Source organism: Dasypus novemcinctus, chromosome 6 (assembly GCF_030445035.2).
Source record: "Dasypus novemcinctus isolate mDasNov1 chromosome 6, mDasNov1.1.hap2, whole genome shotgun sequence".
In the NCBI taxonomy this organism is placed as follows: domain Eukaryota; kingdom Metazoa; phylum Chordata; class Mammalia; order Cingulata; family Dasypodidae; genus Dasypus; species Dasypus novemcinctus.
The window spans coordinates 25,712,599-25,739,611 of record NC_080678.1 but is presented as its reverse complement, the minus strand read 5'-3'; the positions used below and the strand labels follow the sequence as shown (position 1 = coordinate 25,739,611).

Genomic DNA, 27,013 nt, shown 5'->3' with positions numbered 1-27,013 from the left:
TAGACTTATGGTGAGGTACTGTTTTCATGATCGGTATGAGATTCAATCACACTCTGACTCAGCACGGGGGCCATTGCCTGGGTTCATGTCAAAGTCGCCCGTGGCAAAGCTCTAAGAGGCTGCACAGTGACCAGTAAGCATTCTCTGACTTATTTATCCTGCCATTTCCTGTTACTCTTGTTCCCCTTCCAAAGAATATTGGCAGAGGAATTTGGCCTTGAAGAGCTTAAATGTCCCTCTGCCCTGGATGGACTAGCCCATTCTATCATCAGTGACTTCCTTAAATGATCCCATAATGTGCACACTCCATTTCAGGAGGCAGAGATCTTTCCAAAGCAAGGTGTGAGGCTGCCTTCTGTTTTTTAGGTGTTGGAGTAGGGGGTAGACTCAGGGACCCAGAGTAGGTGAAATTACCCCCTTCATGGTAACACTCTCACCCACCCCGTCATTCTCCTGAGAAACCTTTGTGTTAATGCTGCTCAAAAGTCAAATACCAACTCTGAAAACACTAAATCTATTAGTTATTCATACCTTGGTGATAATTTACTTAGTAGTTTGCTTTTCATATCCAATATAAATGATATTAGCTGTTTTGATTGGGGCAGGTCATAAATAACTGGAGTCTAGAGTCCTTCCCTGGGTTTGGTGGGTAAGACACAGGATTGAAGGAAAGGAGAGAGAAGGCAGAAGGGGAAAGGATGCCACATCAGATCTTCCCATTTTACAGCCATTCCACTGCCACTTAAAAAGGTTTGTATGTACATTTCTTGATGGTTGCTTTATTTTTCTCTCTAACTAAATTTTAAGCCATTCAAAGCTGGAAACATGGCTTTGTTTTCCTACCAAAGGGCCCAGAGTAGGACAGACCCTAAACAGATGCTCAATAAAATTTTACTGAACTAATGACCGTGGTGGCCCAGGGTTGCCCATGGAGACCCAATCATGAGAGCTTTCTGTTTATCTACATTGCTTGGTTTGCTAGCTTTCCATTAAGGCCCAGAAAATCAAAGTCTCCCAAGGCCATTAATACTCACTCCTTAGAAACAAGGAGCAATAAAACCCTTGAAGAGGAAAAGCCCTTCAAACTCAACCAGGCCAACCTCATTCCTTATACCTACATGGAGGTTGAGGTCCAGAGAGGAAATGGCCTCCAAAGTCCCTCAGTGAGACAGTGGCTCGATGCTCCAAGGATGAGACTCCACCACTCCAGAAGGGCCAGTATCATGTCTCACCCCTGTGTCCCTCACTACACCCAGGCTGATCCTTCCCCACAGGCACCCCTCGGCACCTATTTGTGGGCAGGCTGTTGATTGACAGATGCCAACTAGCCCTTGCCCTGCTGCCCATGTGTCAGGCTGAGGGGCCTCCTCCCAGGTCAATGGCTTAGTCCCCTCTGGTGGTAAAAACATACACAGCAAACATCTCCTCAACTCCACTCCCACCCCTCCACCCCTCGTCACCAGCAGCTGCATAGCCTCATGGTGGCCTTTTGAGACAATGAGTCATCCTGGGCTTGCAGATCTAGCTACCACCTCTCTGTATCCCCTCTGGCTGCAGGAATGGACCTCTCTCCACCTGTCTCTAAATTGTCCTTCCCAGCTGCTAAAGGGCTTCTAGATATGAGACTGAGTTCTCCCTGTTGCAAAAGATGAAAGCAATCTTTAGTTCCTCCTACTAAAGGGCTTCCTACTTCCTACAACCAATTAAGGGTATAGAACTCAAAAATGTGTCGGTTTAAATCCTGGCTCAACCATTTAGCAGCTAATGAGGACTTGGGCAAATTAAGTAAACTCTCTGTGCCTCATTTTCCCATCTACGAAATGGAAATAATGGTAGAGCTACTTCATATTTTTTGTGACAATTAAATTAACATATAGGGCTAGATGCCTGGCCCAAAGTAAATGCTAAATACAGTTTAGCTATTGTTTCTGTTGCTATCTTCTTTGCAGTGACCTCGGCCCTTTTACCAAGTAAATTTCTGCGTGCACATATACTTTCTCAGACCTCTGAGATCAGCTGCTTCGTGGTTATTGTGGCAGTGATCCCCATTTTCTGGGGAAAGGGATCAGGGAAAAGGAAGAAGGAAGAAGTATTAGGAATCCCCCTTCCCAGCTCACTTCATTGTCTTGTACTTTGATACTCTTTGGGGTAAAAAGTCCCTAAAATGTAACACCTTCATCTTTCCTGATTAGGTAAATCTAGCATCCATTCCAACTTTAGAGTAAAATACTTTCCTCTTTCAATATTTACTTGAAATCAGGGAGGGAGAAAAGGTGAGAGACTCTGATTGAAGTGATAGATTTGAGAGCTGGAATCCCTTTGTTTGAAGAGAAGATTTGAGGGGGGCCAGAATTTCCAGAGAAGATGACAGTTCATTTTAATCCAAGATATAGAACATCTCAAAAGCGCCACAGTATTTATTCTTTAAATAAGATTATGTTATACTCACGTTGACTATGTCATATGCAAACGAGAGTTTGAATATCCAGTCCATTTCAATATCTGAGTTTCTCAAAATATCCTGAAAAACACAGTTATTCAAAACATCACCAGGGACTCAACCTGAACATCATAGGTTGGATGGATTTGGCACTAATACATGAGATATTTTTTGGCCAGAAGTAATCCAGCCAGCAGTGGAGCACTCTAAATCTAGCAACCAGAAATCTTTCCAGGATCGCTGTACCCTAAGTGGACTCAAGGCTGAGAAAGTATAGTCTTGTCTTTTGAACACACATCCTTGTTCTTGACATAAACCTAACCACCACATGCCATGTGTAGGATGGGCTCAGGAATGCAATTCAGGAGGAGCTGTGTCATCTTAGGAGATGACACCAAGCTCAGTCAGTTTCCATCCAGAAGGAAGGAAACCAGGCACTTGGCAATCTGACTGCTAATCTGATCCCCTGAAGACAGTCCAACAAGATAATTTAGGTCTTGCAATTAGACCAGAGAGGAGCTGTCCTCAGATGAACAGATGAAAGTGTTGATAAGGTTCCTTACTGGCGGTGGTTAATCAAACAGGAGGTAAGATTTACTATTTTGCTTACCTTTAGACTTCCTTTTTTGCAATACTGGGTGACAATGCAGATGGGAGGTTGTGTGCAAATACCAAAGAAAGGAACAATGTTTTCGTGCCTTAATTCACACATCTGAAAATAATAATGGTAATGATAGCTCATGTTTATAGAGTGCATTTTCCATGCTGGGGTCTGTGCTAGGTGCTTTGAATAATTTCTTTCATTTAATTCGCACAGATGACTCTGTGAGATAAGAACTATCCCTGTTCCCACTTTACAGATGAGGAAACTGGTGCTCCACAAGTAATGTAACTTTTCTAAGATCATCCTGCTTTTAAATGGCAGAGCTGGGAGGTAAACCCAGGCAGTCTGCCTCCGGCAAATAAACCAGAGGAACCATCAAAGTCTAACCTTAACTGCGGGGATTAACTAAACCAAGTGGACCCCGCTCTGCTTGCCTGTGTTTACGGCTGCCAATGCCAGTGTGCAGGCCACGGCAGATCCTAGACGGGGGACACGCAGTCAGACCCCAGGAGCCTGAATCCCTGCAAGGACCAGGGTGAAAGAAATTGAGCAGCTACCATACACACAGAGGATTAAGGGCCAGAATTAAGGCCGGAAAGAATTAAGGAAAGAAGGGTGAGGGATCCCAGGCTTCACTCAGGCGCCTGGTTCAGGCCAGAGAGGCTGAGGTCCAAAGTCTGGGCCGTTGGTGGGGATGCCAAGGGGCTGGGGGGTGCCAAGTGAAGGGAAGCAGCTTTCCACTGTTGCTCCTTTGGGGCAGGAGTCCCTCCACAAAAGTGGCTCCAGGAAACTGGCAGAGGAGGGGTGGGCAGGGGCAGAGGGCAGCACTGCCTTTTCTCCTCCCCAAGAGGGCAGGGCCTCACCAGCCTGATTTCCTGCAGCACAGACGTCTTCCTCACCCAGGCCTCTGTTTGGTCACCGACATAGCGAATGGCCACGTGGTTTCCCTGGAACCAGAGGCAAAGTGCAATGTTATTAAATCAGGAGAGTCCAGAGAAAACTCTACCCAGACAGGGGAGCAGAAGGCTAGCCAGAAACCCACTTATGAGAGGAATTGTCAAACTCATCACTTCCCAAACCCACCCCTGGGGTTGGCCCTGTGCTATGCCCAGGTCCTGGGCTAGGTGCTTAAATGTAAGAGCGCATTTCAGTGGCCTCGCAGCCCTGCAGGGTAAATTTCTTCAGCTCATTTGCAGATGGCATCACTGAGATTAGGTCATTGGTCCAAGGTCACACATTAGTAGATAATGCATTCAGAATTTGAACATCTGACTCCAAGATAATTCTTTCTATTATACAATAACACCCCATTTTTAATGGGAGGAATTGGTGAGTTGAGGACAGAGTGCAAGTCTGGAGTCAGATGCCTGGTTCAAAACCCGGCTCTACACTTACTACTGGTTCAAAGCCCGGCTCTACACTCACCACTGGTTCAAAGCCTGGCTCTACACTTGCTACCTATGGAACCTCCAGCAAGTGGCTTAACGTCTCCAAACCTCCATTTCCTCACTGAAAATGAGGATTAAAAATGCCAGTCTCATAAAATTGCAATCTATCTGTTGACTCTGCTTTTACAGAGTTACTTAATCAATCTGCACAAAAAATAAAGCGATGTGGCAAGAGCTGGGGAGGAGTCAGAATCTGTACACCCAAGAAAGAAAGCAAACTTCAGAACTTGTTAAACATCAACCCAACACCTGCCGCTTGGCAGTGTGGGATTAATGGCAAACAGATACAGGACTATGAGGGAAGTTCCAAGGGACGTGGAATCCTGGGGCATGAAGGAAATGTTTTGGGAAGCAGTGATTGAGCTAAAACATGAAGGATAAGAAGGTTCTAGATGGGGTGAAGGAAGGGAGAGCAGGCATGGCCTTGTCAGAGGGTGATAGAATCATGGTATAATCAGAAGGCACCATAGGATTTAGGCCAGAGGAGGGAAAGTATCTAAAGGTAGGTTGGGGCGTGGCGGTAGAAAACCTTGAGTCCCTCGTTGAAGAATCTGAGCACTGCCATGCAGGCAACAGAAGTGGGGAAGCCAGTGATGGTGCTGAGGGAAGGGAAAATAAGTTTTGGGCAGCTCATCGAGACAGTGGTGCACGATGGAAGCCTGGCCTCTTTCTCCAATTGGCCAGGGGATCACGACGTACAGTTTTGTTTGTTTTTGTTAGTTGGTTGGTCTTTGGTGGTTTTTTGTTGGTTTGTTTTACAGTTTCGTATCAATGTGGTCCTTATGATACGTGGTGATATCCCAGGAGGTTCTTGTGGTTTGAAAACTCAAGCAAGTAAACATTTAGAAAAATATAAGTACTGTTTGCCTAGGGAAGGATTCATCCTAATCTTGGCTAAACACATTTTAGAGCAATGAGCAAGTCTTCCCTTGCCTGGGGCTCTTTACCCTCCTCTGAGGGACCTCAGTTTTAAAGAGTAAATATAGACTTTTTTTGTCTTTACATAATTTTCCCCCAGGGGACTTGAACTTCTGAAGGATTGCTAAGCACTGGTGGCTCTAAAGACCCAAAGGAGGGAGGATAAGCAAAGACAGGTGGGAATTAAGTGCCAGGCTTTGGCAGCTGCCACTATTTACACAGCAAAAACACCAGTACCCACGACTGATCCATCAATGCTAATATTCCAAGGATGAACTAATCCATGCTCTCCCCACACTGTCCAGTAGTGTAGCCAGTAGCCACATGGGGTTACTTAAATTTATTAAAATTAAATAAATATATATACTAGTGCTCAATATCCATACATGGCATGTGGCTGCCAGAGAGGACAGTACAGATTTAGAACATTTCCATACTGATAGAAAGTTCTATTAGACAGAGCTGAGTCTAGTCCAGAAGACTCGCTACTCAAGATATGGTTGTGGACCAGCAGGATAGGAACCACCTGGGAGCTTATTAGAGATGCACAGTCCCAGACCTACTGAAACAGAATCTGCATTTCAGTAAGACCCCAGAGGATTCATATGCCTATTAAGCTGGGAGAAGCACAGTCTAGCGCCACAAAACCAGCTTCGCTTTTCCTTGGAGACTGTCCCCTGATTCAGAATACCCTGCCTGACAGAAAGGACACAGAGAGCAGAACAGAGATGCACACTGAGCCCCATCTCACCATGAGAAGTACCTGGTAAAGCCCCAGTGGGACATGGAAAAGCTCTTCCCCTGACTGGCTCTTCACAAAGGAGCTGAGGTCCCCAGAAACCATCACACTAGATGCGTTACTGTTGTCCTCTCTTGACCCAAGTATTGCTCTCTGGGACGGCTGTAAAAAAGGACATGATCCATTTGACCACTGTGGTCAAAGAAGGAATGGACTGCATTTTACAGATGAGAAAACTGAGTGCCAAGATCACACAGTTACGAAATGGGAGAGCCGGCACTTGAAACTTGCTCTCTCTGACCCAGACGTATAAGTCCCTAACAGCAACACACACACGTCCCTCTTCACCTCTGTGCCACAGAGGACAGTAGGGTGTAATGGTTAAGAGGGCAGGCTCTGCAGTTGGCCTGCTCAGACTCAAGCTCCACCCCTGACCATTCACTGTGGGGCCTTGGGCCAGACTCTTTCCTCAATGAACATCAAACAATGTTACCTCTCTGTTCAAAACACCCAGGGCCTCCCCAACCACTGGACAACAGCTTTAAAGCAGAGGAACCTTTTTTTTTAAAGGGAATTGTACATGGAACCCTAATGTAGAGGCCACATAGATCAAAGCAGAACTGCTTTGGTTGATGAGGGAAAAGTAAGGCTCAGCAGTCTCTGAGCTCATTTTCCTTCCCACTCCCACTGCCAACCCCAATCCATCGTTCACCCCAACAGCGGTCCAGCAGGTCCCAGGGGACATTTGAAAATGACTCACCAAGGCCTGTTAATCTCCTGGTCTCAGCCTCTCAAAGCCTCTCTGATTTGGCACCTTCCCAGGTTCCCAGCCCCTGAGCACATCCTGACATGTCCTGTGTTACTTCTCTTCTTTCCACCATCTAGCAAACCCATTTTTTCTTTCTGAAGCCTTCCTGATCTCAAGACATTTGCTCACTCCATCTGCAGGGCTTCCCTCTCACCCTTGAGACCCTCTGTGAGCCTTACCTCCCTCTGAAGGCATCTCATCTGGATTGCACACCTCATACTATTTTGGAGTGACAGTAGAAGTTCAACAAGTGTTTGCTGAGCAAACGAACCTTATTGCACTAGTCATCAATGGATTAAAGATGTTAATGGGGTTTTGAAAATAACTAAATGCTCCAGGTCAGGGCCTTAACATTTGGCAGGATATATGGGCCCCTATGCTTCCAGAGTAATAAGACTGAAGGGAACTTTCGAGACTATCTAGGCACTTCCACTCTGGAGGCTCAGAGAGATGAAATGATAGGTTCCCAGAGAAATTTGGCAAGTGAGTGGCAGACCTGGAGCCAGAACTCAGGTCTGGAGACGATTCTTTAAATGCTCGCTTTCCAAATGAGTCAGTCCCCTGCTCCCATGAGCCCCCAGATGAGGTCTCTTCCACAAATGGCCAGCAGCGAGTAGGAAAGTGGAGGTCTGGGCCGTGAGTGGCCTCACCTTGTTCTGGGGCAGAATGGTGATGTCATCATAACTGATTTGCCACCAGACGTCTTTACTTGGCCTCTGCAGTTTTCCCTTCTGCATCCTTAAAATCAGACCTACACTGGCAGTTCCCAAGATGGTAATCAGGAGCGTCAGTACCACGATCACAGCAGTCACACCTGGCAGGTAGAGACATAGAATTACTCAGGCTTGCCTAAGAGCCGAAGTAAGGACCTCCCTGGCCTGGCCTGCCAAGTAGATGCCACAAAGTCTGTGGAGCTGGGTTAGGTCACACTGAGCCCACTTGGACTCCATCTCTTCTCAGAACACTTGCACGACCAGCCCTCCCGCTCCCAGGCGACCCTCCACTGTAGAGAATAATGACAACGTCTAACGCCACCGCCACCTTGTAGCGAACCTCTGCTTTGTGCTCTCCTCAGGGTGGTTCTCTGGGCATGATCCATCTAATTCCAGGGCCTGGGGTCCTGCCCCAACTCTTTCTACCTCACTAGAAAAGAAGCCAGGTTTCCCTAGAGTTCTCATCTGGGAGGGGGCAGTTTTGCCCCATGAGGAATTTTGGCAGTGTCCGCGACATTTTTGGTTGTTACCACTGAGGGATGCTCTTGGCATTGAGGAGGCAGAGGCCCAAGATGCTGCTAAACATCCTGTAAACTGCAGGAAAAAACCCTCTCATCAAACTCAACTGAGAACTATCTGGTCCAAAATGTCAATTATACTGCTGTTGAGAAATCCTGCCCTTGAGAATCCTGTCCTAGCACCTTCTCCATACAGCCATTCGTACCTGTAAAAGCAGACTCAGTGTCACAGGGCCCGTTGTAAAATCCACAGCTGCGTCCGTTTTTAGGAAGGGAGCCATGGGACCAAGTAATATTGGAGAAATTCCTCATGGGTCTTAAAAAATAAAATTAAAAAGATAGTTAAAGGCCAGTGGCCACTCAATTTATTCTAGTTGTCTCTACCTTGGGTGTGACAGGGGCAAGTGAAACATGCATGTCATTTGCAAAAGCAGGCCTTGGGCTCTTATTGCAAACTTCTGCATACCCATTTTCCAGGGTCACCTAGAGTCTTCAAATCCAGCCTTCAAGAAATCGAATTCATGAAAGAGCAATATCTTTTTGCCAGGTAGAAGAGCTGACTCGGCCTTTTGATTTAATCATATCTCTTTCAGTTTAAAAGATGATGTACCAGGTCTCCACGGTTGCTGGGATTTTCACGCATGTTCAATGTAGACAGGTCTGGTTATACAGCACCTTGGCACTTCACAGACCAAACACTCCTGTGCACGCACGATTCCTGTTCTTCCAATACTGAGGCCCTATCTGCCATGGTCGTTCTGTTCCCTACGCTGACCCACTATGATACATTAAAATTGCAAGAGAGTAGGGGAGGGGATGAAAGTCTTAAATTCAATCTGAATTGGGGTGGCACCATTGGGGACCAGTAGAAATTGAATTAAGTTTTAGATTTCCTTTTCGTTTTCTAATTAATTTATAGCTGAAAGAACAAAAACAGTTTTTTTGTTTGGGTCCTGCTTATTGGGAGCCTGGGACGGCAGCCACGTCCTGGTTATTGGGAGCCTGGGACGGCAGCCACGTCTTATCTGTTTTAGGGTCAGGCTGTCTGGGGGAATTGGGGGACACTAGGTTCCATCACCAGCTCTGGGCTCAGGGCCTCTCCACCAAGGGTTAGGAAACCCTGAGACAAAGAAACACCCAATTGGGACTATTGGGCTGGAACATCACAGAAGGCCCAGACTCCTGTGGAGGTACAGTTAGGGGGGCTTTGATCTAAACTGGAATCTGAAGGGGCCAAGCCACACTCACAATCCAGGGCAAGGTGGCCTGAAAGGCCCAACTTGAGTGTTCTGAGTTCAGTGGACCACACTATGGAATCCAGGAACTGGATCCCAAACTGCTGGAGAGTATGCACCTGTCTCCCAGCAGGACCCCACCCCACCCTCAGGTCTCCTCCTGCAGCAGGTACCTGATTTCTTTCTGATAGCGGTCATAATGAAGAAAAGGAAGAAAAGCAGATCCATTTCCAGATTTCTGTAGGGCATAGACAGAGTAATCCATGTGCCTTTCTCCCTGGAAATCTACTAACAGGGGGCCAGTGATTCCTGGAAAGAGAGAAGATTGCACAAGGTAAGGAGAACAGAGAGGAACTTGCATGAGCAACAAGTGCCAACCTGCTGACCCCCATCACTCCTCCTCCCACATAGCCATCAAAAACCAGAGTGAAAGTTTTTGCCATTTCAGGGAATTTGAGGGTCAAGGTGGGAGAAGTTCATTCGGGGAGGCACCTGGTGAGGCTCAAGGGCCACATCAAGCAGGCAGATATATTTGTTAGACCCATTCTGGGGAGGCCCATCCAGCATGAAAACAAAAGAAAAAAATTAAGCTCTTTCTGATTAATTTCTCATGAAATTCCAGATTTATGATTCCTTCTAACAATCAGAAGTTCTAACAAGAGGAGGTCAATTGGCCACATGGCAGCAGTTGGCTGGAGCTGAGGGGCAGCTGCTCCCTGCAGAAGAGGAGCCCAGGCTCTACCAGCCCATCGACCTCCTCACCACACCTCTTCAATGCTGCCAGACCCCTGGGGTCATGGGTTTCCAAGTTTTGTTCTCAGGGCAGTCCTTCTTTCCTGGTTTGCTTTGTGCAAGGAATGGCATGGCACTCAGTTCTAGTGCCATCTGTTCTTTGTTCCTCCTTAAGATATGTTAAATTCCACACAGAAAGGAGCCAAGAGGAGTAAAGTACAGCTCCCCCAAACTCCAAATAGGACACATGGGCTGACAAAGGACTTAGTTTGGATTTGTTCCATGGGAAACATGGCACAAAATGACCATTTATTAAGCACCTACTTTGTACCTGGCACTGTGGTCACTGAGATTTCACAGATCTGGTCCCAGTTAAACTATGTAGAGGAAGCACCATCGGCAGCTCCTAACAAGCAGGACTTGGAAGCACAGACTTCCTGAGTTCCCAGAGCCAGGAAGGGACAGAGATAGGAGCCAGGCTGTGGTAGTTTAAGGCTTTTGTGGACACCAGAGAGTTATGTTCTTAAACTAATCCATTCCTGGGGGTGTGAACCTACTGTAGGTGGGATACTTTGATTAGATTATTGCTGTTAAGTGTTGATTAGTCACCTCACTAGGGCATGGTCCAGGGTGGGTCTTAATCCTCTTACTAGAGTTTATAAAAGGAATGAATGTGGAGAGAATGAGCAGAAGCCACCAAAAGTAACCCTCTCAGAAGCTGAGAGAGAAGGCCCTGGAAGCAAGATCCTGAAATCAATGGAAGCCAGAAAAGAGAAAGTCACAGGAGCAGAGAAAGTTGGAGGAAGCCAGAAGCTGAAAGCAACGAGGAGGAAAGACAGCAGACACCACCACTGTGCCCTGCCGTGTGACAGGAGCCCCGGTCACCACCAGCCAATCTTCAGGGAGAGACCTTTACCTGATGCCTTGATTTGGACATTTTTCTCAGCCTCATAACTGTAAGCTTACAATATTAACAAATCCCCATTATAAAAGCCAACCTATTTCTGGTATATTGCCTTGGCAGACTTTAGCAAACTAAAGTATAGGCCCAGGACTGTTGGGCCCAGGCACCACTCTCTTCTAGCACCCCACACCACCTCGCTGTGCACACAGTGTCCCAAATGTGGGGGCTTGAGCAGAGCGCCTGCCAAGGTTTTCACAAGAAAGGCTCTGGAGGAAGTTCTCCAACCAGGGTCACTCCAAAGCCTACACTTGCTGCTGCAAGGAAAGTAAAAATGCGGATAGACCTCTTCCTTAGAGGTGGATAAGTTAGGAATCATGACTAACGTAAGTCATGACATTCGTAAGTCATGATGTGATGTAAGTCATGAGATGAGGTAAATCAGGAATTATGCCCAAGGACTGAAAGCAACATGGACATGCCCAGCAGGCAGTCTCACATTCTTGAATTTTATTCTTAATGGATTCTGTTTAAAAGAAGCTAAATGTAGAGACTTTCCAGGGGGAAGCGGCAAGGTGCCGGAGGCCTCTGCACTTGATTCTCACAGGTTTCTAGGCAGAGCAGGCTATATCCCCAAGGCAGAAGGAATTGCAACCACAACCATCCCTTATGGAGATGAGCATCTTCATGAGAACAATGGATTCCTTAGTTCAGTGTCCTGCAGGCCTTGAAGAGGCCTTTAATCACATGCCCAGCATCTCACAGACCATGATCTTAGAGTAACAGCCCTGAGTTCAGAAAGCCACTCACCCTGCAACGTGGTCTGATTGGAAGCCTTCAGAGTGCTGACCAGCTGCCGCCCATCCTGGAAATCGTGCCCGGCCTTGACCATCTCCTTCACGGTCTGAGCGTAGAGCAGGACGGCGTCGTAAAGGTAGGCAGCATAAGGACTCACCTTCAAAGAGGAGAGCCAAAGGTGGAGTTGGGAAAGGCCCGCGTCTTCCCAGGCGCCCTCATTCCTGATTGAAGCCCCTGGCATCACCTTTGGGCTCGGCTTGTCCCCTCACTGGAAGTAGCTCCAGCTCTGGCCATTATAAAAAATTCTCTATGGGAGCCAGAACTTTTGCCTCTTGGCTGCACACATGCTCAGATCCCCACTGGCTGATAATCTCTCTCCTGCCATTTGTCTCCACGTTCCAGCCCATCCTCTTGGCCTGGCCTCCCCCAACTCCACCTCCCTGATCACACTGTTCTGGTCTTTTGTCCTAGCATACTCCTGGGAACAGAAATTGTTATGGTCTGAGAACCCTCCAGGCTCTCTTCTGCTTCTTTCATCTATAATATGCTATTAGATTCTCAAGTCCATAGCTTGGGAGGAAGATTCCATCATCAGTCCCATTTTACAGATGAGTGGACTGATATGTAGGGAGGTTAAGCAATTCACTCCAAGGCCCCACAGCTTAATAAGTAGTAGAACTGGGATAGGAGCCCAGTTCTCTGATTCGTAAGGCCACATGGCCTTCTATCTGGTAACTTCTGAGCCCTCTGTGGCCCTGGGGTACAGATTTCACAAGACAGCACCAAACTGCTACTTCTTTTTGGAAGATGGAGAGTTTGTGTGTGTGTGTGTATGTGTGTGTCTATAGAGTAGGGGAATGAGGGGAAAGAAGAGGGAGAAATGCAAAGTCTTCCACAGAGAAGGGGAGGCTGAAGGAACAGGAAGACCCCAGGTCAAACCTGCTCCTCTGAGGAGATGGAGCTGTGGAAGGGTGGCCTCCTCAGCCTTTCGTAGACTTCTTTCCAGAAACCTCCATCACCAGGGCTGTCTCCATAGGAGCTGGGGGCGATGAGAAACACTGACTCATACACTTTGGGGAAGTGTGTTGCCTTCCGATCTGTCAATACCTCCTTCCAAAAACTGTCCTGAGAAGTAATGAAATAAAGATAGTCATTCTGTATGAAATTACTGGGAAACAGAGCTGCCTTTAAGCCAACGTTGAATTTCAGTTGCTACACTCATCCTTAGACACACAATGATTCCAAAAGACCTGCTGTACAAGGGCCATATTTTCTAACTAGCATATAAATGGTGGGAAGGAAGCAAAAAAATAAAAAATAAAATAAATAATAGAAATTTACCTGGGGCTTTAGGCATCTAAGGTGCAGAATGACTCCCTTTTAAGAATGGGCAACAAAAACTTGTAAGATGTACTACTGTCGATTTTCTATTTTCTGCTTGCAGCTTATTTGTTTTGTTATTATCAATTACTATGCATATTATTACTGTAATGAAAGTAATCCCCACACATTGTATGTCTATATATGATAGACAGTAGACTCCCCCCCAGTTTCCCTAGCACTCCCTCTCATCCCACTCGGAGAAGGAGACCAAAGAGTTATAGGCATGTACGGAAGTGTGTGTGCCTGCCTGTGGGTGTATATATTTTACATTAATGATCTCACTTTAAATATTTTCTGCAGCTTGATTTTTTTTCCTACTTAAACCTATTTTGGAAACACATTTATAGAATGGATTTGTGCTGTTCTTTTTAAAGCAGCATGGAATTCAGTTGTATGGATGTCATGTGGTATATTTTTAGCTCTATATTCTCTCTGTCACCACAAGCTAATCAGACTTTGATCATTACGGGTTTGAGAGACAGTGACTAGGGGGTTGGAAGGGCTTCCAGCATTTACTGGTACTTGGCCCATCCTTATCTATCTGAAGGCAGAGGGGGGATTAAAATAAAGAGAAAGGGACAAGGCCAGCAATGAATAGGGAAGGTGGAAGTTTGCTCTGCAAAGTCTGGCATACATTTAAAATTCTAGCTGGCCACCCAGAGAAACCTGAGACACTTTTTGACAATCTGAAATATTATACTTCTTGGAAAAGAAAAAGAAAAGAACTCTGTAATATCATTATACATGCTTTAATCCCTTTTGCCCCATTTCAGCTTCTTATGGTCACATAAAACAAACTCATTTTAGAAAGATAAACCTGATGGGAAAATTGTACAGCATGTCCATAGCTAAATGCAAGTGGACTCTTAAGAGGTGGCCTGCTAGCTTAGTATGGTGGTTAAATGTACAGACAGAGGCCAGCCTGCTTGGATAAAATCTAGCTCTCCCTCATACTAGCTGTGTGACCGTAGGCAGGTTACTTCACTTCTCTGGGTCTCAGCTTCCTCATCTGTAAAATGAAGATATTAAAAGTATCTACCCTATGGGGTCACAGTGAGGTGATATGAGTTCCAATACATAAAGTGCTCGCACAGGGCTGGGCACCCAGCAAGCACTGCGTAGCTGTGTGGGTGACAAGCTCTGGCCCTGGCATCTAACAGACCCGGGTTTGAATGCCAGCTGAGCCACTTGTGAGCTCTGAGTCCCTTGCTTACCAAAGTCTCAGTTTCTCCATCTGTAAGATGAGATGCCAATAATATCCGCCTCACAGAGCTGTTGCCAAGCTTTTGTTAGGGCTCCCACAGCTTCACAAGGGTTGACCGGTGGAAGGAAGGAAGTGAGAGCCACTTGTCTTGGAGAGTCCTTTGGGGAGGTGCCCGCTACCCAGCAGGAATGAAAGTTCTTTCTCAGCAGGTGTTTACTGACCCAGAGAGAAGAGGGCCAGGCTTGGATTAACCCCTCACTGGCTACACTAAAGAACTGTGGGTTTTCCTGGTCTTAAGATGAGCACACGAGAGCCCCTCCCTTCTGGGGCTGTAGTGAGTATTCAGTGAGCTCATGGATCCTGGCACCCAGGAAGTGGTCCGCAATCGTTACCTGTTACACTGGAGCTTCTGAGTAGTCGTCAGCACCCACCTCAAACTGCTGCAAAATGATGAAGACAAATTCTCCTGTGTTTAATCCCAGGGTCTCTGCAGCCAGCAAAATAACTTTTGCGTCCTCTGAGCTGCATACTAAGATGATAACTATAAGAAGGGAAAACAGTGTCAGTCAATCATACATGCTTGCACACAGCTGTGCCCATAATGCAATTTTTAGTCTAGCCTGAAGCTATTGCAAACGAGACATCCACCTTTTCTTTCCTTGAGCATGCTTTAGGAAATAGGAATGCCAGCACTGCGGGAATTCCAAAAGTGGATAGTTTTGAATCAAGCTTGCAGTAGACAAACCAGCAGATTGGCCCTACAGAACCCAAGTCTTCACTGCAGTGCCCGTCCACGCCCAACGTACAAGCTGAACAAGTTGGAGACCATTTCTCTGCTCTAGTTTCTTTCGTTCAGTTGACTGAAAAATCAAAACAGGCCTGGCCTGTGACTCATCAGCCACACATTGGTTACATGGAGTTCTCAGCTGACCTGTAAGCAGGGGCATTCGCACTTTCCAAGTTGGGATAGGAAAAAGGGAGTAGGCCATGCACTTTTCTTCCCACCTAAACAGGAATGCATTAGCAGTCATGCAGAGACATTTTGCTTTTTTATTTTTTTTTTCATTTAAAATATTGAGATATAATTCCCATATCATAAAATTCACCATTTTAAAGTGTAAAAGTCAGTGGTTTTTTGTATCTTCACAAGGTTATGCAATCATCACCATCTAATTCCAGAACATCTTCATCACCCCAAAAAGACACCCCACATCTGTGAGCAGCCCCTCCCCACTTGGGTTACCCCACTGGTAACCACTAATCTACTTTCTTTCTCTGTGGATTTACCTCAATGCTTTGCATTTGAGGACCCACAAAATGAAGTAGTGATTTTTTAAAAAATTAAAGTGCAGCTTTATTGCAAGTATTGCACTATATGTTAACAGTTTTGATTTGGTATGTTATTGTTCAAAAAAAATATATATATATATTTTAGGAGGTACCAAGGATTGAACCCAAGATCTTCATACATGGGAAGCAGGTGCTCAACCACTGAGCTACATCCGCTCCCCAGTGAGAACTGGCCTCTTTGTTTGTTTGCTTGTTTTGTTGTTAGGAAGAACTGGGGATAGAACCCAGGACCCCATACATGGGAAGCAGGTGCTCAACCACTTGAGCTACATCTGCTCCCCAATGATTTCTTTTTTAAACAAGGTAAGTCATAGTCTTTTTTTATCTAAGTTCTGTCCATGTGCCAGACACCGTGTGAGGCATAAATATAGCAATGAGAAAGTGGAAGGGTCTGTGTCCTCGGGGAGCTGACATTTCAGTGAGCAGTCAGACAGGTATGTACGAATGAACAGATTAAAGTTATCACTTAAGAGTCTCCTAAGTGAGGGGAGAAAAGAAAGGGTGCTGTAACCTAATGGGGGAGGGGACCTTTCTGCAGCCCCAGTCAGAGAAGGCCTCTCTGAGTGGGGGAGCTCTGGCCTGCATTTGGAAGGATGAGAAGAAGCTAACACAAGAAGGTACTGGGGGGGCGGGGTGGGGGTGGTGCTGTGAGCGATACTTCCAGCCAAGGGAGCAGCAAGTCCTAAAGTCCCAAGTCCAGAAAGAGCTTAGTTTATCTGGAGAACGGAAAAGAGTCAATTGCTAATTCATGCTAGAAAGTAGAACCTTGTAAGTGCCACAAAACAAATAATTGCTAACATTTGTTGATCAATCCCCATGTCCAGATACAAGGCTAAGCACTTTACAGGAGTGAACTTATTCAATACTCACAATTCTATGAAAGGTAGGATGATTATCTCCATTTCATAGATAAGGTATCTGAGGCCAGAGAGGTTCAGACACTTGCCCAGAAGCACACAGCTAGAAAGTGCCAGTGGCTAGATTCAGACCTACTTCTGTCTGTCTTCAGAGCCCATGTGCTGAGATACTACTGAAGTGTAGGACTCAGCCTGGTTGAAAAATGCGTCCAGACCTTACACAGTGCATCATAATACTACAGGATCTGGAATTTCACTTCAGACAAAAAACAATTTTTTGCTAGTGATGTTGAGAAAAGAAGGAAAATGCTTTTACGTCTCATCAATTTTGTCCTGTTTCTACCTGCTTTCTATGCCCATAGAAAAATGAATAGTTCCTAGGTGGTTGTTTGTTTGTTTTTAACACTCTACTCTTCCTATTTGACTTTCCAAGCCTAAGCAAAAGAAGTCTCTTTTTTCCTACTTACCTCTGACGAGTGATGACATCCTCCTAAGCTTTTCCTGAAGTAGGGCTGGATCACTGCTGGTATATCTCATGCTGGCAGTGATGGTGAAATGTGGTGTGAGCTCATTTTCTATAGCTCTCCACAGCTCAGCCCCTTTGTCCCAGGAGGAAGCCCCTGCACGACCTCCAAACACCCCAAGGTGTTTCCATCCCAGATACTGGAGACTTTTCTGGAGAACATTACCAATTTCCCGCCTGGGTGGTACGAGTTTCACACAGGTATCATACAAGATATGGTTCTCCAGTTTTGCCGTTTGTCCAACAAAGTCAAACATGGCGATGTTCCACTGAGAGGCCAGTAAACCAATAACCTTGAAAGTAATCAAAAGGATATCTTTCCATAATTGAGTTTATGCTACACGCAACTCCCATTGTAAGGTTTATGTATTAACCTTGGATTCTTTGAGCCTATGGGTTATAAGGGACCCCTTCTGTAATATTGATGATAATGTCTTGGATCCAACTTGGGGCTGCAAGATCTCAGAGCACAAGGAAAGCTATAGTGAGCATTTATTGAGTGCTTACTAAATGCCAAACTCTCTACTAAGAGCTTATATATATCATATCAATTCTTACATTTCCAAGAGGTAGGTACTATCATTACTCCATTTTATAGATGAAAACATGGAGATACAGAGGAGTAAGCTACTTACTCAAGGCCATAGCAAATAGTGGGGACAGGATTGGAATTCAGTCAGTCTGATTCCAAAGCGCACACTCATAGACACTACTTACTCTCTTAGTCATTCTTTCATGATATATTCCTTATTCATTTTCATTCATTGTTCATTGGGAGCCTATTATTTACAAGGAACTTCAGAGACTTAAAAGAGCTTATGGTCTATTACAGAAGTTTAGGCATACAAAAAGAGCTCTAGAGTTTTAAATATACTTTGTGATTTATATACAGTGGCTTCATAGGAGTTTAAAGAAGAATGGAATTACTTCTGATTGGTGACTTAGGGATGGGAGGGATGGAGGTAGAGGGATGAAGAAAGGCTCCTTGACTATGAAACATGAGTCACTGTGAATATCTAGAAAAGTGTTGTGGGAATTCCAGGAGCCAGTGAAGCTCAAATTCAAACATGAACTTAGCTCTAAAATGTACCAACAAATAATGACAGTTCTGCAACATTTTTCAGAGTGAGAACTATGATACACCTTCCTAGTCAGCCTTCTCATCAGTACCTCTCAGATCATGTGGTACCCAAGGGCAGCAACAAAGTGAATACCATTAGCCGACAAATACAAATTATTCATTTCCCTAATTTTCTTGCTCTAGTTTATCATAGTCAGCCATATTTCATTCTTTCCCATTTACTTTCACCATCATTGAATAATTGATTATACACACCGAAGAGAAATTTAAACAAATGAGCATTTTCTATTTAAAACCAAGCATTAATTTTCTTCTTGATTTTTCTGAACCATATGGTGGACACTCTAGAATAAATAAGTGTCTGTACTTATCAGCATTAGGTTCAAACAATCAGCAAAAGGAGGAAGAGGATGAGTAAACTAATAGTTATTGACTCAAAAGATTTCTTTCAAGATAACTGGTCTAATTACATGGTCTAATTACATCTCGATGAAACAGTACCCAAGAATTACACAGTTATTAATATCATAATGAGATCTTGTCAAGAGATTAGTCACGTCTCTGCCATCACCTTTGAGACTACCCCTTCCAATGGAAACTCAGTCAAAATTTCTAGAAGGCTGTATACTCTACCTCTGCTGCTTCTGGGCATGCTGGTCCAAACAGGGCAGAAATATGTTCTTTCTGGACCTGGTTGGTGAAAAGAGTAAGGGACTCCTTGGCGCCGCAGGTTGAGTTGGTGTAGGTAAACTCCCAGCTGAAATTTCCTAGCTGCTGTGGCTCAGAGTTGATCTTGTCAATGGCAATCTGGAGACCTGCACCGAGCCTTTGCATACTGAAGGGATGGGAGAGGTCCCAAGGGGCCTGGAAGCCCACAGTGAGTTTAGCAGCCTCAAGCCAAGTCACCAGCACACTGGTAAAGAGCATCAGAACTAGTGTTTGGTGGGAAACATGGTGTTCAACCCCCAAACAGAGCCCAGACCCGAATGGGGCCTCAGGACCTATCCTGGGAGCCATGAATGGCCTCAAACACCTGTATCCCTGAAGAGCTCTGAGAGGTTCAGCTTCCTGGCCACTCATACCGGGAGCTTATATGATGGTGCAGAGTTCCCAGAGGGCCACAGCTTACTTTCTACCCAGTGCCATTAATTAACGGAAACCTTCCCTTTCCAGAGTCTCTTCTAATACACTCTTCCAGCAGCAGAGTCTTGTAGAAAGAGGCTTGGGAGGGAGTCAGCAAGGTCCTGTTATTGATCCATGGACACCACGAATAAATTGTGAGGTGTTAGGCAAGACCCGTGACCCCTCTGGGCCTCTTCCCCGGTAACATAAATGTAATCAGATGGCCTGACCTTGAATTCTAACTCCACCATATGCTAGCTGTGTGGCCTAGAACATGCTACTTCCCTTCTCTATGCCTGCATTCCCTGATCTGTAAAATGGGAACTAACTTTTACATATATATATATATATATATATATATTTTTTTTTTTTTTTTTAACAGTACCGCATGTGTCCTTAAGTACGCTAAGGTTTGAGAAACTCTGAGACAGTATGAAATGAAAGGAGGAAAAGAACAGCTGATCACTATTCTCTACTTACCTTGCTTTAGTAGCAAGGTCCCCCATGGAACCACTGAGTCTTAGCACTGGCCTAACTCCCAGGGCCATTTTCAAACCTGTGGATTATGGGGATTGCTGTTCTCCAAACTTCAAATTCACCATAACTACTCCTTCACTGGGCTTCGGTTTCTCTAATTCCCTGCTAGAACTGCTTAGAGTTCATTTGCAAAATCCAAAGTCTCCCTTGCTCTAATCAGAGGCAGAATTCCATGGACCTTTTTGGCTCAGATGCTTACTAGGTCTAAGTGGCATTGGGCATGTCAGTTAAATCGGTGACTCATCTTCCTCAATTTCAAAATGAGCATAAAACTCCCCTCTGGAAAGGATGTTCTAAAGATATGGTGAGAGAACATAATTACTTAACACACCTCACATTTAGTAAGAACTCAATAGAGTTCTATTGCATTGTTAATGGTTATCATTGCAAAAGCATGATCTCAAAACTAAGACGCTGGAAACGGTATTTATTAAGTGTTCCACCCTCCTCCCTCCCAATACAAGCTTTTTGTATGCCTACTCTGGCTAATTTTCTTTGGGTTAATGGATTGTCTTTCTCCGGAGAATCTTCAAGGACAGATTTGTATTCCTCTTTGAATCTTTAGAGCTAGCAGTGTCTGACCCTTAAGTGCACAAATGTATGTTATTCATAATGAGTAGAAGTATTTTGTGATTCTTAAGCACTTACACGTGAGCATGGTCAAAACCAGAAGAAAATACCAGTGATGTCTGTGTGGCAAGAGTTTAAGAAACAGACTGGTAGGTGTGGAATTAATAGCTGTTTTTCAATACACATCCAAAATCTTAAGAATACGTGCAAATTTGACTCAGAAATTCCAATTTTGGGGCTTTATCCTAAGAAAATAAGATTGCTTGGTAAGGTATAACCACAGTGTTATTTCTAATATTAAAAATTTGGACATAGCCTTCACAACCAAAAGTAGGGGCCTGAATAAATAACACACAGTAAATCTGTGCAGTCATTAAAAATTATTGCTAAGTGAAGAAGCACATCATAAAATATGTACAGTATTCTATTTTTGTCATTTTAAAAAATCTCACAAAGTTGCATAGAAAAGATTATATATACCAAACCACTAAAAGTGTCTATTTCTGGGTGACAGGAATTATGGGTATATTTTCCCTTCTCTTTGCTTATCTTAATTTTCATATTTAATATATAATTTAATGCAATTAACATTGTTGCATTAAGGAAGAAAAGCAAAAGTTTTAATTAAAAGCAAACCTCACAGATCCATGTTTGTGGAGTGAAAACACAGGGCTTCAGCTTGTCCTGTCTTGGACCTCAGGTCACCCTGGTCTGGGCCCTCGTGCTTCTAGTCACTTGGCTTACCTCTGTGGGCCCTAATTATTCTCTGCAAAGCTCAGCCCTCCCCATTCCTCCACTGCTGTCAGTGGGGGAGAGAGACAGAGAGCCAGGGAATGGGAGTGTGGGGCCTTAAAGGCCCATTTTATAGGACGCCCTCGAAGGACTGGAGTGGAAAAGGTCTGAGGTTACGACCGGGGGGAAGAGGCTGCAGGGCCTGTGGCTGGTGGAAGGGGGCACGCTGTTCTCCACCCACGACCATGGCAGATCGGAAGGCCATGATGCTTCATCATATAAAGCCCGTCTGCGCTTGGCCAGCAGAGGCCCATAGCTTGGTTCCCAATGTCAGCAGGTTAGTGTTTTGGGTCCTAGCTACTTCCTCACATCTCTGTTCCCGCAGAGGCTACTACAGAAGGCAGGTTCTTCCTGCCCGATTTAGGGTTTCCTCAACACTGACCAGCCCGCCTATCAACCAGAAGCAGGGCCAGCAGCTCCGCAGGGCAGCATCAGGCTCCGCAGGGCCTGGCTTCAGTTTGGCCTGATCATGTTGAGAGGAAAAAGTGAAGGCTTGGAAGGTGTGATTCCAACTTCTCCAGGTGAAAGGTGAAAAGGGTGTTTGACTCACAAGGCATGGAGGGAAAGAGGGTGTGATGGCCTTGAGGGAAAGGAAAAGGAGGAGGTGGCCATTGCCCTTGCTTGAGAGGCGCGCACTCCCGCACCCGGAGGTGTTCCAGGAAAAGGTGGCAACCTCGGCGAGTCAACAAGATGGAACCCGAGCCTCAGCTTCCTGATCTATGAAATGGGGAAATGGCAGAGGGCAGAGCAGTTGATCGTTTCAACTTCAACTTCTTGCCCTAAAAATCCAAGGACTTGGGTGAATTCATAACTAAGCAAGTACTTCTGGGTGCTGTGCTGGGTGATGGCAGCAAGTTTCTCTCCAGGTCTTTTTTTTTTTTAATGATGACTGAAATGGTTACCTTTACGATAGGTCTTTATTTCTTTATGCAGTTTTGAGCCATTATCTAGTGTCCTTTCTTTTTTCTGTTTTTTTTTTTTTTTTTTTTTCAGGATACATACATCACACAAAATCTCTCTGGTCTTGCTCACAATTCTTAACAGGTGCATTCCTAAAGGTATAGCATACCTTGTTCTAACCTCTCTGGAAATAAAAGCAAGGAAAGGCGGCTAGAGAAAAGAAGGCACAATTAATTATTACCTGAACAGTGATTCAGAGCTGAATCATATTGTGTTCCAAGCTCTTGCAAATAGTTGTGATGCAGTCTTTGAATATAAAGCTTCTAGTAAGCAAATGTTTGCAGAGTCAAAGAAAAGTAGGGTAAGGGTTGAACTTGTAGAAAAGGAGAGAGAGTGTGTCTTCCACCTACAACAAAGCAAATTCCTTGGGATTCAAAAGCCACTCCTTTAGGTCTCCTAGAAGGCCAAGGATGGGCCAGTTGCCTTGGCTTGCAGATGAGAATGCACTGGTCTTATTTCTAAAAAGGTTTGTGTGAGAGAAGGAGAACCCTTCCTTTTCCCTGTCTCCTGTGTACTTCAAGCATCTAGTATTTGCCCTGTGCTGCAGAAATAGATTCCTCTCTGAGCTGCAGCATGTTTCTCTTTCTCACTCCTATTTCTTCAAGCAAATAGCCTTGGATATCTGAGCAGTTGCTTTTGAAAAATCTGGGGCTTCTAATCAATAGTTTGATATTTTTTTGTTTTGTTTTTATGTTTGTTTGTTTTTCTGCCTACAGATATAATCTGCCAGCTGGTCTGGCCTAAATGCCAGATTTCCCATCTTGATATTTATTTTGTGGTCTTTGATCATGCCTTCCAGATACCTGCCACCTTCCCTGAAAGCTTTAGCAGGAAACTTTCAGAAGGTGATGGGGAGACGGAGCAGCTGCCTGTGGGGCTTACTCAGGAATCAAAGATAATTTATGATAAACAGTGACATAATTACTTCCCAAGACCCTTTCCACCAAATTTTAGGTTTTCCAAGAACAATTTGTTGTCACAGTACCCCAAGTGCTCGAACAAATAACATGGGCTCTTGCCTAATATACCTCCCTCGGGCGAGCCCACACTGCTTGCCCGCCCCTTTCCGTCGGCGCCAGTCAGGGCCCTGTGGCACCTGGCTCGCTGGCTGGCGGCTTCTCTGCAGTGGGTAGCCATCTAAAGCGAGGCAGGATGTCCCTTCTGACTCCTCCACCCTGTCAGCTTTTTGTCTGGAAAGGCCAGAAGCCCTCCCACTTCCTGGCATTTCCTCTTGCTCACAGGAGAGCCTCCCAACTAGCTCGCTGCCTACTCAGGGGCAGACGCTCAAAGCTGCTCTCCTACGCTCCTAGCCCAGGGAACCAAGGCTGCAAAGCAGAGCCTTGGGGAGGGAGGGTATTGGCTGCCACCCCCCACCCAAAGTCTCGATGCTCCTGTCTGTAGCAGGGAAACGCCTTTCTGGCCACTACCTCCTGTAGGAAGCTGTGTAGCAGAGTGGTTGGAACACAGGGTTGGGAATGAGCCTTAAACTGGCCTGGATGAATTATGTAGCCTCTGAGCCCCAGTGTCCTCCTTGTACTTTATGTGCGGATGAAATTAGTCATCGATGTAGAGCACACAGGATGGTGCTTGACACATAACGGCATTCAGTGGTTCAGTGAACAGTAGCTGTACCAGGTCGAATCGTGCCCCCCTCCCCAAAGTTATGTCCTTCTGGCACCTCAGCCTGTGATCTTATTTGGTAATAGGTTCTTTGCTGATGTAATTAGTGAAGATAAGACAAAGTCGGACTGGGGGGACTGTAAATCCAATGAGTGGTGTCCTTATAGGGAGGCCATGTGAAGACACAGACGCACAGGGAGAACGCACGTGAAGACAGAGACATCATCGGGGTACTGCGTCTGCAATACAAGGAACGCCAAGACCTGCCGACCATCACCAGATGCTGAGAGAGAGGCATGGAGCACCGACTCCTGAGAGCCGCCAGCCCTGCCAACGAGTTCGATTCAGACTCCTGGCCCCTCAAAGTGTGGGAGAACAAAGTTTTCTTATTTTAAGCCAACAGTTTGCAGCCATTTGTTGTGGCAGTTCTAGGAAACTAACATAGTAGCAGTTTTATTTTAAGGGCCTATTGCTTCCATCAAGATCATCAACCCAAAAGAGCATACTGCTGCCACTACAGAAATCAGAGGAGCAAGTAAAAGACATCGCTGTCTTCAAGTTCACCTTGAAGTGGTTACAACATGTTCTCGGCTGACACTGGGTAATGCCACCTCTTGCTCAAAGAACCTTTTCTCTAAATTGGTACCATCCAAAAATATAGATCATGTGAGCCACATATATGGAGTAAAATCTTCTAGCAGACACATTTGAATAAATAAAAGGAAGAGGTAAAATTACTTTAATTTAGCCTGATATATCCTAAATATTATTTCAACATGCAAGTATTATTTTAAAAATCAAGACTTTACATTCTTTATACTGAGTCTTTAAATCTTTATATTTAAATGCAAATCGCAATTCAATCTAGCTTCACTTCAACTGGGTAACAGCCACTCGTGGCTAATGGCTCTGGTCCTGGGCAGCACAGGTCTAAATCTTCACTCTGAATCACCCTTGTAGCCTGGCTGGGAGATGGCAATGCTTCCTATGGGGCTGTTGAAAGTTCTGGGAATCTGGTGACACCTTTCTCAGGTACCTTTACACTTCAGATCTGACTCTTAAATGCCCTTTGGAAGCTCTTGCTGATAAAAGAACAAGTTGGCTAAGTCACTACATCTCAAACTTGTTTACTTAATGATGCTCGGTAAGAGTGATAATATGTATTTGGCACACTCAACCCCTAGCTGAGGCTTTGCGAGACCACGCTGGTCACCCGGGGAGTGAGGGAATCAGTATGTCTTGGCCCACCAGTATGCCATGGCTCACTAGCCGAGAAACTCAGGTCCAAGTTTGCAAGCCAATTTGCTTTGTGCGTTTTATTTGGAGTAGGCAATGTTTAAGGCAAGGATATATTTTCCCAGACTGCAATCTTTGCAAACTCCACATTTGTCAATCAAATTCTCATGCTTGAGTAATGCTTCCTTCTCACAAAGAGCTAGCAAGTGGCCTCAAGAACATGGGTATCGAAGCTATTGCTATGTCAGTGACCTGAGTTGAAAGAAATGAGCTGCTATAGGCACCAATTTCTGGGTCTAGCTTCTCCCTCATGCTTTGTGAAAACTCCATGGTGGAAGGCTGACAGCAGGACCCCAAATGGAACTGTGGGAAATTAGGGCACATCTAAGCAAAAAGGGGGCGGGGAAGAGGGTTTGTACGAGGATGTGTAGTACATGGCCCCTTTGGTGTAGTGAAGCAAGGCTTTGTGTGGGAAATGAGCTCTGGAAATGAGCTCCCAGCAGATGGGAAGCCCTTCTAAGGAAAGGGAAGGGTAGCTGCTGCTCTGCCCTTGGCATCAGGTCCATGCAGCTGACATTGGGTCTTGTTTTCTCTAGAGCAATGTTTTCTTTTGTTTTGCTTTGTTTTTAAGATATACTTTTTAATTTTTTTTAAAAAGATAATAGATTACAAAAATGTTACATAAAAAGTATAAGGGATTTCCATATGCCCTGCTCCCAACCTCTCCCACATTTTCCCACATTAACAACTTCTTTCATTAGTGTGGTGCATTCATCACAATTAATGAACACTTTTTGGAGCATTGGCACAAACCATGGATTATAGTTTACATTGTAGTTACACTCTCACACAATTTTGTAAATTAAGATAAGATACATAATGGCTTGTATCTGTCATTGCAATGTCATTCGGGACAATTCCCAAGTCCTGAAAAGTCCCCATATTACACTTGCTTTTCCCTCTCCCTGATCTCAGGACCTCCAGTGGCCACTGCCTCCACATCAATGACAAAAGTGCTGCAGGGACAATTACCGGACATTGTATGTCCTCCCATGGCCCACTGGATGGAACATGGGAGAGTGTGGGCTATGATGTGGACCATTGACCATGAGGTGCAACAATGCTCAGAGATGTATTCACCAAACACAATGAATGTCTCATGATGATGGAGGAGAATGTTGCTATGGGGGGAGGAGTAGGGTGAGGAAGGTGGAGGTTTATGGGGACCTCATATTTTTATAATGTAATATTAAAAAAATGAATTAAAAAAAAGTTCTTCCATAGAGCCATGGTCCTTAATTTCCTTTGTGAGACCAATGAAAGTCCCCAAGAGAAATACATATGTAAACAGACAAGCTTGCAAAGGGTTAATGAGGTGGATGGTACTCAACCATGGATATGTGCTCAGGCTCTGGCCTCAAACTTCCTGAGCTCAAAATCTAACTCTAGGATTCTGCCAACTCTTAACCATGTGCCTTGGGCAGGGTTTTTGACCTCTCTAACCCTTTTCTCTTCTGTAAAATATTAATAATAACTCCTTCATTGCTGTGAGATTAGGTGAGATATTGCATACAAAGTTCTTAGTGCAGTGCCTGTCACATGATAAGTGTTAAATCACCCTTGCTATCGTGGTCATCCAGAAGAACTTCAGAAAGGGTCTGGTGTGAGAATCTTAGACTGCTGCCCTGGAAGTTGTACTTTGAGTGTTATTAGCTTTTGGAAATATCAGATACCCAGGGGAAGGGTGGACATGGAATTCTGATGGTCAATTTATGGCATGCTGGTTAAGAGAGAATTTAAGGAACTTTGCCCCTTTTGTTGCACATCTCAGTTGAAGGGTAAACTTCAAAGTCAACTCTGCCACATGGGAAGCTAAAGGTCAGTCCACCCCAGCTTTATTTTGGCCCACTTTATGGAGCCTGTG

General features: G+C 45.0%; 1 protein-coding gene and 1 long non-coding RNA gene across 9 annotated transcripts in view; one reads left to right on the top strand and one right to left on the bottom strand.

The window, feature by feature from the left end:
- Positions 1-15,283, bottom strand: part of LOC101437109 (guanylate cyclase 2G-like) — a 40,349-nt gene extending 25,066 nt beyond the window's left edge. For 6 of the 8 annotated variants that reach the window (XM_058298431.1, XM_071215668.1, XM_071215669.1 and 3 more), the window contains exons 1-11: positions 15,090-15,283; positions 14,873-14,982; positions 12,794-12,979; positions 11,867-12,011; positions 9,597-9,732; positions 8,395-8,504; positions 7,608-7,771; positions 6,174-6,311; positions 3,908-3,991; positions 3,051-3,152; positions 2,450-2,521 (exon numbers count right to left, since the gene is read on the bottom strand). In XM_058298431.1, coding sequence (XP_058154414.1) covers positions 2,450-2,521; positions 3,051-3,152; positions 3,908-3,991; positions 6,174-6,311; positions 7,608-7,771; positions 8,395-8,504; positions 9,597-9,732; positions 11,867-12,011; positions 12,794-12,979; positions 14,873-14,982; positions 15,090-15,108 — 1,266 coding nt within the window. In that variant the 5' untranslated portion in view covers positions 15,109-15,283. The remainder of the gene's footprint in view (positions 1-2,449; positions 2,522-3,050; positions 3,153-3,907; positions 3,992-6,173; positions 6,312-7,607; positions 7,772-8,394; positions 8,505-9,596; positions 9,733-11,866; positions 12,012-12,793; positions 12,980-14,872; positions 14,983-15,089) is intronic. The other 2 variants (XM_071215672.1, XM_058298434.1) reach the window with 2 other exon arrangements.
- An 869-nt stretch (positions 15,284-16,152) lies between these two features.
- LOC131278683 (uncharacterized) lies at positions 16,153-24,590 on the top strand. Its single transcript, XR_009186078.1, has 2 exons — positions 16,153-16,225; positions 24,021-24,590. It is a non-coding gene; the product is annotated as an uncharacterized lncRNA (long non-coding RNA).
- The last annotated feature ends 2,423 nt before the right edge of the window (positions 24,591-27,013 follow it).